Genomic DNA, 14,476 nt, shown 5'->3' with positions numbered 1-14,476 from the left:
AAATGTAAAATGAATTATATATTTATAGACATTCATTTTCCTCTGGATTTCTGACTTTAAGAAACTGTATTCTCCATCTCTTTGGATAGAAGCTTCCTGTACATTTTTAGAGTCTACAGATAAAAGAAAAAAAAAAAGACCAACAGTTTGTCATCATCCTTGTGACTGTGTCCACTATTATTAGCAAGAAAATTTTGATCCCTCAGGGTCAATCCTTTCTCATCCTAAGACTTGGAGAAACTCAAAAGGACCAGGGAATCCCTCTGATGCTTCAGTGCAATGAGTGGATTCAGGCTCCCTTGACTTTATATTCTTATTTTAAAAAGTCAGTATTTGCTTAAAAACTTCTTATCCTGGTCGGGCATGGTGGTGCATGCCTTTAATCCCAGCATTCAGGAGTCAGAGGCAGGTGAATCTCGATGAGTTCAAGGCCAGCCTCGTCTACATAGTGAGTTCCAGGACAGCTGGCTACAGGGAGACCCTCTCTTAAAAAGACAAAAAACAAACAAACAAACAAACAAAAAAAACCTTCTTATTCTTAAAACTTATGCTTAAAAAACTTCTTATCTGTAATCCTTAGCTCTTTAGTGAATAAAAGATACTTGTCTGTAATAAGAAGGTGGATCTTAGGGGGAAAACTGAACAAAGACCACACATCCAACAAGCAGCTCTGCTGTACTGAGGCCACTTAGGCTTCAGTCCCTCAATCCCACCTCATCAGGAGCCAGAACTACCATCTAGTCCTCTGAAAAAGCCATTCAAGATGCAAAAACCCCATTGTTTTCTTTTTCACACATGAACAAAAATGCTCATGTTAACACATGTGGTTAGTGGGGGTTCAATGTGCTAAAAATGTGTACCAGGCTTCTCTATGTCCATAAGTCATGCCACATTCTATTTGACAAAGGAACTAAAAATGGGAAAACAGCTTTCTCTTGAAAACAAGAACTACATTGAAGACATAAGTAAACTGACTGTGAAAACTGTAATATGCCATAAACATATATCCATAATGGTAGAGAGGTTGGCATGGTCTGGTGTGTAAGGAGGAAGTACAGCTTTAACACATTGTCTACTGGAAGGTGTGTCCTTCTGACATTGCAACATGACCTTGTCAATCTAGAAAAGTTCAGTCACAAGAACTGTACTATCATGTTATTTAAAAATTGCAAAATAATCTCTCAATATCATCAGTAAGTTTATGATTTTGTGTTGATCTGCAATTGTAGCTATTTTAAGCCCATGTAGCCCCCAGGCTGCAAGTTAGACACACTTACCAGCTTAAAGTATGTTATGCATGAAAGTTTGAAATGATTCAAAAGGATCAAAAGCTAAGTCAACAGCCTCTAATGCCAAAGTACATAATTTTGAGCCCTAAAAGTTAATTTTAGCAATATTCTCCTAAAAAGAATCAAAATTCATTATTTGAAGCAAATAAAAAGTATGTCTTTAAAAAGTAAGATATTCTTTACTTGAATGCAGTCTGTTTTTGTATAATAGCCCTTTAAGAAAGCCCTACAAAGAAGAACTCTATTGAATTTTATACTCCATTATGTATATTGCTGGATTTATTTGTCTTTTGTATTAAGTCACAGTGGTCCCATTCTGGTCTGTGCTAGGATTCTAGACATTCTGTCTGTATGCCTGTGTTTAATATGTGGAATTTCTCAGAATTTTCACACATTTAAGGTCAATATCTAGTATTCTTGACAATAAAGGTGAACTTTCAATTCATGTAGCACAATTTACATATAAATTTAACAAGTAATAAAGATTAGCAGTCAACATTCTCTTATTCAGTCTACCAATTTGAATGGGTGTTTTTTTCTCTCTTTGGTTTACAGCAGGCACTCAATAACTGTAAGTGACATAATCCATAACTTGAAAAGGTAAGCACTGTGACAGTGTACTAAAAGAAGAAAAAAGCCCATAAAAGTGACAGTAATATAAAAAGAAAGGGTTTTCCATTTACTAAAATAAAACACATTATCACACAGCATAAAATACAGAAGCTATGTTACATCTAAAGAAATATAAATTTGGTTTCATATTAAACTAAATTTCTTTAATATGAAAATTTAAAAGCCTTTCTATTATAGATACAATGCTTAGCCTGTAATTTTATGAAGAGGTTTATGCCTATAATCTATACACTTGGAAGGGTGAGGCAAGAGGATCATGAGTTTTAGGCTAGCTTGGACCATATAGTGAGTTAGGAGACAACCTGGACTACAAAACAAGACCCTGCCTCAAAGAAAAGAATATATGTATGATCTAGTTAGCATTACTTGTCAACTTGGTACAGTTTAGCATCACCTGAAAAACAGAGTCTCGATTGAGTAATTGTCTTTATCAGGTTGATCTGTGGGGGATTATCTGGATTACTAATTGATGTAGGAGGACTCAGCCAATTGTGGGCAGCACCATCCCCTGGCATGTGGTTCTCCATTGTTTAAGAAGCGAGCTAAGTATCAGCCTGTGAACTAGCCTAGAGGGAGACAGCAGTGCTCCCCCTGGTTTCTCCTCCAAGTTCCTGCTTAGGGTCCTGCCCTGACTTCCCTCAATGATGGACTGTGACTTGGGAGTGAAGCCAATTAAACCACTTCCTGCCCAAGTTGCTTTCGGTTATAGCAATAGTAGGAAAACTAGAACAATATACATTATAACACACACACACACACACACACACACACACACATACACACACACACACACACACACACACACACACACACACACACAGATCCACAAGTTAAACATACAATGTTAAATGCAAGCAATGTCAAGTTGATGATACAGTTTTTTACATGAGTATCTTAAATGTTCATTAATGTTTTACTTCCAAATATTTTACCTGGTTCTTAAGAAAAATTATTTCCAAACAGAGAGTGACGGAATACTTTCTGAAGAATATTCTAATCATGCATGCCAAGAATACTTAAAAATTAAGGGCAGGTTCAGTACAGACTGACTGCTATTGATGACTGGAACTCTAGAGACCGGCACTGAGCACTGCAGATGTGCTGTGCTTCTTGATCTCCTGCAGGCAGCAGTACGCCTTTCGTACAATTCAATTTCACAATGCAGACTTTACCAAACACAACACTTAGCAAAGCCCCTCTCCAAACAGGTTTGATTTGTACTAAGGTAGCTATCTCAAAGCACAGTATAACATGATTCCATTCTGTCTTTCATGTTTGTAGAAGCGACTTCTTTTTGTAAGAGAAACCATGCACTTTCTCAATACAGAACATAGAAAACTGTGCTCTGTCAGAGAAAATCCCTTGAGATGAATTTCAAGTTTATGCGCACAGTGATGGCCTGCCATAGAAAATACCAGAAACCTGGTCTATCTAGGGTATTCACAGATGCTAGTTATATGGATATATGGAACAGAATCTGCATAAATCCAGTGGCTGTGGATGAGATCACTGAACTCCACAGGGAATCAATCCTAACTTCAGAAGCAGAGCACCGTCGTGCCTCTATTGGAAACAAGAAAGTGAAAAGCAAACACACCTCACAACACCATTTCTTTAGTGTTCTGCATCCTAGTTCTTATTCCCTAAACAATGGCATCCTAATATTTCTTTTTAGACATAGAGAAATGAAGGTAATATGGAATTTCTGAATTTTCTGATATTAGAATAATTCAGGAAATGTACCCTTTCTATTCTGAAACAGAAAAGGAGGCTGTCAGAGGTTTACAAAGCATACTTCCACTGAGACAGTAACATACCTCGACCGGACACTGAAGGTCACATAACATTTCCCCAGTTCCTGCCCTGTGCTTCTCCTGACAACCAGATTGCTGAAAGCACAAGCACCTAAGACGGTTCTCATCAAAAACTCTTTAGTTTTTGGTATTGAACCACAGGAGATACTAGGATCTATCATACATGTCCATATCAAACAAAAAGTATAAAATCCAAGACAAACCAACCCCTTTCGATTCTTAGCCAGGAACATGAACACAATAATGTGTTGTCACAGAGCGCCATAAAAATAAAGGTTCTTTAGACATCACCGAGTAAAGAAAGATGGGTTTACCTACCTGGGGTCTTTCTGAATGCTGTCGATGGATGGTGACCTGGCCAAGGTGCCTTCAGGTGGGAGGGCAGGACCGGATTTGCTGTATGGAGAGTCAACGGAGGGACAATACTGCAGCTGTCGGTAGGGGTCTGCGTAGTTGGAGGCTGGGCCGGCAGCGTAACTGGCCCTCTGGAAGGTGGCTGTGGCTGCATTCTGTGGCCCATGCTGGCTGCCTGTGCGCTGCAAGGGGACGGAGTCGACACCAGGGGAAGATGGGGCTGGGGCAGGAAAGTAGGGACAAAGTAAAAAATTGAGGACCTGTTCACAGAAATGCTTAACCAGGGCTAGGCAGGGGGAACATTACACACATTAAAAAAAAAATAGGGGTTTGAAAGAATAAAACAAAATTAATCTGTCACAGCTGACCCAACATCATCAATGCTATTCAAATGACAATAAGCATGATGCTTTAGAAACAAGCTTTATAAATATTGGGAGGAAATGCATCTGCTGTGCGCAGGTTGCTAACTAACATCACAGGGAAGGTACGTTCATCCAACATGTGAACTCTGCTCAGCTCAAGCCCAGGCTGGGTGTGGAGCCATGCCACAGTGCTTGCTTGGTGTATAAAACCCTGGGTTTGCTCTCCAGCATAATTTAAAGAGAATTCAGGAGAGAATATTTTATAAGGAAGCATGGACATTTAGTTCTTTACTCTTAAAGTTAAGAATATGCAGGATGTGCTCAGATTAATGTTTACTCTATTAAGGGAGTAAAACAAACTCAATAATGAAGTCATTTTTCAGAGTAAAATAAGGGACAGGAGAGAGTGTGTACCCCTGGGGGAGGAGGTGGAGAGAGGGGCTCATATTTCCATAATTAGTGTTGCAGCATTCCATGTGGGGCTGTTCTTGTTTCTGTAATATACGCCCCCCAATTTTAAGTGCATTTTTCTCAGGTAAAGCTGTCACAGGAACAAATGCATTTAGTAGAAGGTAGTCATGTGGGGGAAGAAGGAGAGTGCCAACCCAAGTGTAGGGCAGACAAAACAGCTGACCTGGCTTATCCCAAAGTTTCTGCACCTTTTTAATATGTCTAAGTTGAGAAGATTTCAGACAAGTTCCTAAAATCAGTTTGGCTGCTTTCAAACTGAATCTCAAATTATTTTCCTTTCTGGAGTCTCCTTAGACCATGCCAGGCTGCTATTTTTATCTGTCTCTCAGAAATATTTACATCTAATATCTAATTGACACACGAAATGGAAACACCATCTTTCCTATGAGTAGGGTGTGATGAGTTATTTACTGTTCCAACAATTGTTAGCCATAACCAGTATGAGGATATTGACTTGCTGGCATTGTAGATCAGAATAGAAACCAAGTCACAGCAAATATTTAGACATGGCCACCTATACCATGGGTACTCTACATGGAATGAGATTCTAGTTGTAAATCACACAGCACAGATCTGAGTTTTGGAGAATTATTTCTTAGTACATATTTTTTTAATCATCATTCACCATAGGGGCTAAATACCAAATAAAACACAAAAGTAATTACATCACATCACATCAAGGACATAATTGCTAAAGGAGTTCAAGGAAGTTGGGTCAAAATGATAAATGTTGCAAAGTAAACCAAAGGAAGATATTCTAATAATGTGGCCTGGCTTTTAAATTATCAGTCCAGGTATTCTTTTCCAATGAACTTTCTGTATTTTGTTAAACAACTACCAAAACTTAAGAGAACAGGCTAAATGACAGAATGAAAACTATAAAGCTATTTAAGCAAACACTTTCTAAACTAAAGGCAGCCACATTTCCTAAGGAATAGTAAGGAATTTTGAAATAATGGGGTGACAGCCTACTATGTAAACTTCAAGAACTGAGCTTACTAGAAGCTGTGGTACATGCCTCTCCTCTGTCACAATAAATAAATAAATACATACATACATAAATAAATACATAAATAAAATAAATGTAATTTTAAAAATTATAAATAACCACTTCATGTTATGGTCAAAGTGGTTTAGAACCTGGGCAAGCATGGCAGACAAAATGTCATTTTCTTCAAGAGTTGTGGTAAACTAGTCAGAAAATCAAGGGCCAAAGGAGAGACTAAGCACATGGGACATGTTTTCATGGAAGTACATTTCTTCCTTCAGGAAACTAAACATCAATATTTAGTCTTGTTGAAAACTGTTTTCAGGCCCAAACATGCTTTTTTAAAAGTGCATTTGCTGTTAATACTGACAGTGATTCACCCAAAAAGTGACACAGTGGTAGAGACCAAGAAACAGTACTGAAATCTAAAGAAACCACTTTGGTGTCTGGGGAAAGCTCAATTGGTAAAGTGCTCGCCAGTAGTGGGACCTGAGTTCAGTTCAGTTCTCTGAAATCACAAAAAAAGCTGAGCAGGGCTGTGGGGGTCTGCCTTCCCAGCACTGGGAAAACAGCAACAGGAGGTTCCCTGGGGCTCCCTAGCCAACTAGTCTAGCCTCACTGGTGAACTGCAGGCCAATGAGAGAACTTGTCTCAAAGAAGATGGGCAGCTGAGGATAACACCTGGGGTTGTTCTCCAGACTCTACATGTTTGTGACACACACACACAACGAACAGCAGACCCCAATCTTATCCAAGGGAATATGGACAACTGGGAACAGCTGACCTTCCTAAAACAAAGACCTCTAGATAGGCTGACTAGATTCATCAGAAGGGCAAGTACTGGGGAAAAGTTGGGGTGCCGACAGCACAGTGGACAGTAGCAGGGATGATAGAGCATAAGGGCTCTAGTGGGGGTGGGGAGACTATGAGAGGTTGCCATCTAGGAAGTGGGTGTATAGTTGAATAAGATGGTTTGGGATGTTCTTTGTGACACACACACACACACACACACACACACACACACACACACACACTCACACACACACAGAGCCATTCATTTTGTTAAAGAATTCTGGGAGAGTTAGGAACGATGTAACTACTCCCCACAAAATCTATGTAAGGATCGTAAATTACAGGAGAAAAGAGGGGGATTGAGGGGAAACAGTGCTGAACGGCAGACCCAAACTTGTGCAGAATGTGAGGGGATAGGCTCCAAATGTGGAAACAGGGTGAAATTCAATTAAGGCAAAACAGGAAGGCACCACCTCAGTACATATGGAAGAAGAGGGGGTGGAAAACATTTAAGCATCTCATTAAATTTTGATTTGCTTTTCAACAGTGACTTTTTCCAGGGAAGGGCCTGGGGAGCATTCGGCGCATGGCTTCTGAAGTTAGAGTTCTGCTCCTACCCCAGTCTTTGGTTGGATGGGGTAAGTGGGTTTGCTTTGCTTTGGAGTTATAGGAGGGAACCAAATGGCCTCATGGGATGATTGTTTGGCTTAATGCAGGAAAAGCATGAGACGCCCAACACAGAGGAAATGTTACACTTGAGAGCCACTGTCGTTACTCCCACTATCAGTGCCAGACACATGGCATTAGATGAAGGGACTGTGCACGGGGCCTCAGGGTAGAAGACCCTTGTCCTGGGTTTCAGATGGAGGCTTCTCTGTTCTGTGTGCTCTCATTATCTGAACTCAAATTCTTCAACAACATTTTAGGAGGGAAAGAATGTCATTTTTGCTTTATAGATGGGAAACGGAGGCACAGAGAGATGGAGTCACTGGGCAGGCTGGCATCTAGGAGAAAATATTCCAAGCCCTTGTCATCTGCCTTCAGGGTTTATGTTTATTACCACCATAGCTTATGGACTAGGTTTAAAAGCTCAAAGATAAGCATTTGTGAGTTACCTAACACAGTGAGAAAAAGTTAAATAATGATAAAAGGCATAGAATTAAAGGAAAGGTCTCTTAAAGGTGGATGAAGAAATGAGTTTACTATCATAGTGAAAAACTACAACAGACTGGTGTACAGATTTCTGTATACTATTTTTATTAAATTGAACTTACAGATATATGCAGATGAGTATATAGGAAAAAGCCAAAAAACTGACGTTGTTCATTTTTAGAAGATACATGTGTTTGCCTTAATTTTAAAGTGTGTTGAGTCTCCAGTGGATGGACTTGAACTGGAGAAGGGCTGGGGGCACTGACAACGCAGTAACAGGTATGACAAGATATGGGCTTCAGTGAGGGCAGGGAGGCTATTTGAGGGTGCCAGTGGGGATGGGGGTATAAAGATGATTTAAACTGTCTGAGATGTTCTGTATGAAATACACACAAACAAAAAAGTCAATAAAAAATAAAATAAAGTGTGCTGAGTCTCATTCTAATCAGTGATATCACAATGTTAGGAAACAAGGTTTTGAGGTATGAAATCTAAGATGGGCGAGTGACTTTCCAAAACACATTAATTTTTTTAAATTACAGTAACTTTGACTTTGATAGTTTTGACTTTGATGAGTGAACTCCAGAAGTACCATTCCTAAACATGTATGTGTACGCATGCACATGTATGCCTGTATGTATGCACTGCACCGGGGGTGGAGTGTGTGAGAAAATGGGTGCACATGCTTGGGAAGGGCAGGGGTCAGCTTCAGCTGACGTTCCTCACAAGCAGACATGGATCTCTCCTTTGACAAGAATCTCTCACAGGACCTGGGGCACGGACTCAGCTAGGGTGGCTGGCCACTGAGCCCCAGGGCTCCTACTATCTCTACCTCCAGGTGCTGTGATAACAGCTGCATACCACCACAACTGGCATTTTTATGGAGTGCTGGGATCAATCTCAGGGTCTGCTGAGTTATGCCACCAGACCTGAATGAATGTTTTAATCTTGGTTTAGGTCAAATAAGAGATTTTGAAACTTTTAAAATAGAAAACCAGAATTCAAATTTGGATTATTAAAGTAAAATATTGACCCATACCATGAAAACAATGTAAGATATCAGTATAATGAGGGGGGTAATAGGTCTTTAATATAAAGAACAGGTCCTGTGAGCACAGAGAACAAAGTTTGCGAGAACCCTCAGCAATGCAATACAATAAGGATGTAATTCCTTATTTTTTAGGGCATATATTTAAAAAATGATTCCATGGCTTCATGGAATAATAGTTTATTTTAAATATCTAATACACAAAACAGTAAATAGATGAGCAGTTGGTGTTGGCATTAAAAGCTCAAAGCTGGATGGGACTGTTGGTGAACACCTATATCTTCAGCACTTAGAAGGTCCAGGCCACCCTGGTACATACTGTGAATCTTAGACTAGCCTGGACTAGACATAAAAACCTTATTTCAGAAAAAGAAAAAAGTATGAAAACTGGTATTTTATGGGATTGTTTGTAAGGCATTGGTGTCAGATACGATAAAGATTCAGATTACTTGCTGAGCTACTTAGCCCTCAAAATGTCTCATACAAACCAGATCTGTGTATTAAAATGGATAAATGAATATTGTTCCACTTTCAAAAGGTTTTCCTTTAATATATTTCCCCTTAATTTCTGTCATTAAATATTTTCTCTTATCAGAGTCTTAGAGCCCCATTGATCTTACAGAATTACTCCATCCAACAGAGCGTGCCCATGGCAAACATGTGAAGGGGAAGTTGCTTCATCTGCTCTATACACAGGCTCCTCTCCTCTCACCTGCTCTGTAAACAGCTCCTTCTCCCCTTGATAAGCTCTTAGAACCCAATGAACTGTGCTGCTAGCCTCTCTGGGGAGATTTAACAGGAAGTGTCCTTTGCAATGGACTTCACACTTCTGCAGACACCTATGCTGTTCCTGAAATTATGTTTGCTTTCTGGAGAGACACACAAATAAAGCCCTAGCTTGTCACGGCAAAACAGAGAGATGCTTTATGTGTTATATTTGTGAGAAGGGGCAATGTATCCTTGTTAATAAAATGAAACATTCTGCTTTATGAGTGATAGTTACAAGAATTATTTACTGAAAAGGGAAAAACAAGAAGAGAATAAAATTTAGAAATCTGGGCACATAGTTGGAAACTGTTGGGAAGAATACAAAACAGAATTCAAAAACAGAGAAAATTAAGTTTGTTTCTGCATTTTATCCTTTTATATACATTTGTATGTGTTGGCAAATATAAAAATATAACATGTATTTGCATGTGTTATCTAGATACATAAATATAGAAGCATATAAGAAGGCAATTAAAGAATGTCTCCTATGATCAGGCAATAAGGATGGCTTAGTGGCAGTGGGCCCAAGGGGTAAAACGCTTTAGCACCCAATTTGGCATGCTTCTGACAGCATGTCATCAAGACGAACTGTCAGTGTCTTCCAAGTTCCTGCACTTCTCACAGTCTGATCCAGGCTGACATCAATGGAGAAGTATTCAAGAACAAAGTCAACATGATATTTTAACTCCATATATTGTTTCCTTTGTGGGGTGAGGTATTTAAGACGTGATGATGACGTGGTGGTAGAGCCCTTACTCTTAAGTGTTGAGGCTCATTCTTCCGCTTTTGTTGACAAACAAGCCTCTGGGACCTCAGCAGAGGACAACATTGGACAATACCCCACAGCGCTGGTTCTTAAACTATACATGAAATCAGATGTATGGATGCCACAGATGTATTCATCATGGATGAGCATAATCAGAGTTTGAAAAAATGTGCAAAATAGTATTTTCAAATAGCTACCACAATTTCCTTCTTGATGTATAGCTCAGAGCATTTAAAAATAAGTTTTTTACTAAGTATTTAAAATGTAAATGAACATAAAAATGATTACTATAAAGAGGATCCTGTTCGATATTCAGGAATGGCTACCATTGGATCACCAATATAGGTACAGCTACGTACAATGTAATGGAAGGTTATAGGCTTGTAGAATTTGTTCCAAAACTTAAACCATGAAAAAGCAAATGGACACACTGAAAAATGAAAACAAAGCTACACTTGGTCTTACACACACATTCTTCTGTGCACATTTTGAGATGTCTGTCATGTTGCATATTGTGAGTTCCTCTCATTTACAGTGTTTGGGGGAGGAATGGAGGGACAGTGACATGCCATATGTTCCCTAAGGACTCTAAGTCCTTTTCAGTTCAATGTCTCCTTGCCTAACCATGAGGACAGAATGACACTCAGTGCTATAGTCCTTAAGAGTTCCTGCTGGACACACACCCTGGAATGGGCCGGTACCTGCATACTATTTCATTTAGTGCTCATAGTAGCCCCCACAAAGGGTGCCATTCCTAGACACCTCTTCCTCCTTTCACAGAGGGGCAGGTGGAGGACAGAGCGGGGATTGAATCCCAGGCTGTCTGACCCCAGTTCTCCTGGTTTTATCCCCTTTGATCTGCTGGGCACTAGATATGAGGGTATGCCCAGAAAATATTATGGCCCACATGTTTTGAAGTGGAACATGTTTTGCAGAAAATCCAAAGAAGACTAAACATTAATGTGGTATGCAGTGCCTGCCTAAATCCTTACTACCTAGATAATCTGCTCTTTGGGTTCCTCCTTAGAAATAAATGTACCAGACTGCCTTCAGGTAAAAGCTGAATGTGCATGCATAAAGGTTGGTAGAGTATTTAATGGAAATGGAACAGTTGAGTGAGGAAAGCTGCACAAGCATGGATGTCACTCCTGTCACTTAGAGTGCCATGGGGGTCCTAAGCAAACCTGTCACAGGACAATAGGAGGAGGCAGGGAGGGAGATGGCAGGTGGCATGTGAGCAGACTTCCCAGCTGCTCATCTGTAGAGTGGGAAGGGAAGCGTCATTAATTAGCTTTCCAGGAGGCTCAAGCACACGAGGGTAAGAACTAGCTGGTGCAGAACAGAATTAAGATATTCCACTCTCTTATGTAGGAAATGACTTCACATCAAATATATTCTTATGATTTAAAGGCATATTATATTTTTATGCACTCAAATATCTACCTGATAAGAAGTTCAAAAAGAAAATCTGTGGAAACTTCTCAAAGTTTCTTAAGAGGGCACATCCTGGAATCAGGTGGCCTGGGGGCCGTGGGTGCTGTGATGCCTTTTCACTACAGGAAATAAACATTTCCACTTCAAATGAATTCCATGCTCTGATCTGGATCGATTCATTTTTCTAAAAATTCAGATCACTGCTGAGAACTGGACAGTCATAAAACTAAACTCTGGAGCTTTCTAATCATTGGGTAGAAATATCTGGTGTGGAGGGGAGAAGCCATGAATCTGTAATTACAGCCCCATGGAGGTATCCCTTCTGGTGGCATCTTAATTATTCTTAAGTTCCAGCTTCAGACACTATTAAGGCATATAAGGAAATTGTAAATAATATATTCACTGTTTTCTTGGCACTAGATCTTTGTCTTCAATTCTTTTAAAAACTGAGCTTGCCTACTGATGTGATGCAAATATGAAGTGAGATATCTTCAGGGAATTACAGTGGATCTTCCAACACAAAGATAACTTTGCCATCTGCAAGTACATATTCCCTCTTTCCCTGTTACCTCTTCACTCACATTTATTGGTCCTGAAAGGAAAGAAGGAAGGGCTGTCATGTCTGCTCACAGAGTATTCTCTGGCAGCTTAGTTGACCTGGGGTCACTGATGATTCAGAAGGGGACCCTTACCCATTCTTTTAGGCTGCTCCAACCCTGGAGCATTGTGCTGCTAGCCAGGTATCCTGGCTTGTGAAAGACTCCTTAGACCACGTCCTCTGGTGTGCTCTTAGTGGACTGTGCATCTGCTCAGCTTTGGAAAAGACAAACAATCCCCCTGTGAAAAGTAGCCTGTTCATGTGTTTAACAACTTCAAGCCCATATTGGAGGAGGGGTGAAGTGCAGGACTTGGGCATCCCTACTCCCCAGCATTCACCTGAAAGTTCTTGAACACATGCCCATGAGGTCAATAATGTGAGGGTTAGGAGAGCTGGGACCTTTGTGGATTCCCCAAGGTAGACTAGGGACTGCATCTGAGATAGTGCCTGAGACTTAGTCCCCATAAAGAAATAACAGGCATGGGCAGCTTACTTAGGGCAGCTGAGAAGGAAGGTTAGAAAGCAGCACAGAAAAAGGCTAGTGGTGAGCTGAGCTCCTTGACACATCCCTTGTGGTGGAAAAGTGTGTGGAGCCATAACACGTCTCAACTTCAACACCTCGAAGTGTTTTCTGTGCAGTCACCTCCCTGCACTCTCTGTACAAGAGTGGCCTAATAGGTTAGCTTCAGTGGTGGCATGGGGTCCAGAATGACCCAGGGATGAGGCCAGCATAGAACAGGGCAAGGACAGAGAGATGGCTGCCATGGAGGTTAGCTGAGAGCGAGGCTCAGGAGACTGAGCTGGTGGAAAGCAGATCTACAGATAAACCAGGCAACGGCAGACGGGGTGGAAGCACACACATCTTTGGATGGCAGGGACAGGGTGTATAGAGGGTTCCCTCACGTTGTGGATAGCACATCCTGAGCCACACACTATCTGGTAACGAGAAGACACTGTGCATGGTTTGTTTTTGTTTTTTTAAATTACTATTCTTTCTTTGGTTTTGCCGAGAATATCTATTTCTTTTCAGACATGAGCATCCATTGTCAGTTAATTTCTTCTCATTTGAAGAACTGAATGGAACTAATATGGTCAAAGTCAAGGAGCAAATTTTAAGCTGCCCCAGCTCTGTTGGTATGTCTAGCACATAATTTACCTTTAACAGCTATCATTTTAGTAACAGTGTGCACAATTAAGAGCCATAGGTGAAAATAAATACGTGTATATTTTGCTTTCTAATGATATTTACAAACACATGGTCAAAGCAGCCCAGGATAGACTACCTAGGTGTGAAGTTTCAAAGAACGGCTCCAAATAACCTGTGTGATTTTGGATTCAACATCTCTGTGTCTGCTTTCTGAAATATAAAATGAGCATTAAAATAGTATCTCAGCCAGAGGATTAATTAATATATTCAGTGTCCTAAAGACTGTGCCTGAAATTACCCATATGCTGTATAATTTTGCTCTTAATTGAAGACTTTACTCTCCTAGACTCTGCACCAGCTAATCATTCCCTAACTGCGGAGGCAACATACTCTCATCTTTACTCCCAGGAGTGTGCACAGTAGAAGAAAGCTACTATGTCTGAAATGCTTTGGGGACAGAACTGAAGAAGCTCCGGCTGGTGCTCTGTCACTGAGGAGTGGATGGTAAGTCTGTCTGTCCATATCAACCACCAATATGAACCATGAGCAGTGGCTGTAAGTGCTTCAAACCTAAGGAGCTCATTGGAATGTGCCCTCGTCTCCCAAGGGATGGTGGCATTTGCTCTTTCCCTGGAAGCCTCTTCAAGCTCTGCCTCAGTGGCTCCTATCTACTACAGGGTATGTGCAACACAAGTCATATAACAAGATGAGCTCAGATATGGGAAAGCAAGCTTGGAATATTTCATTGTAGCTATTTTGTAACTATTTTTCAACTATTTTTAATTTCCATTTTTAGATATGCTAGTCTAGATATAATTTACTATTATACTGCATATCTGTCTCTACTATATAAGCAA

At 40.3% G+C, this 14,476-nt stretch overlaps 1 protein-coding gene across 1 annotated transcript in view; it reads right to left on the bottom strand.

The window, feature by feature from the left end:
• Ctnnd2 (catenin delta 2) overlaps positions 1-14,476 on the bottom strand; it is a 1,011,454-nt gene that overhangs the window by 388,288 nt on the left and 608,690 nt on the right. The window contains 1 exon segment of the mRNA XM_017799239.2: positions 4,055-4,310. Within this exon segment, the coding sequence (XP_017654728.2) occupies positions 4,055-4,310 (256 nt within the window).

This window comes from Nannospalax galili, unplaced genomic scaffold (genome assembly GCF_000622305.1).
Source record: "Nannospalax galili isolate Female #2095 unplaced genomic scaffold, S.galili_v1.0 scaffold698, whole genome shotgun sequence".
Classification (NCBI taxonomy): Eukaryota; Metazoa; Chordata; class Mammalia; order Rodentia; family Spalacidae; genus Nannospalax; species Nannospalax galili.
The sequence above is the reverse complement of the archived record's forward strand: the minus strand, read 5'-3'. Positions and strand labels throughout refer to the sequence as shown.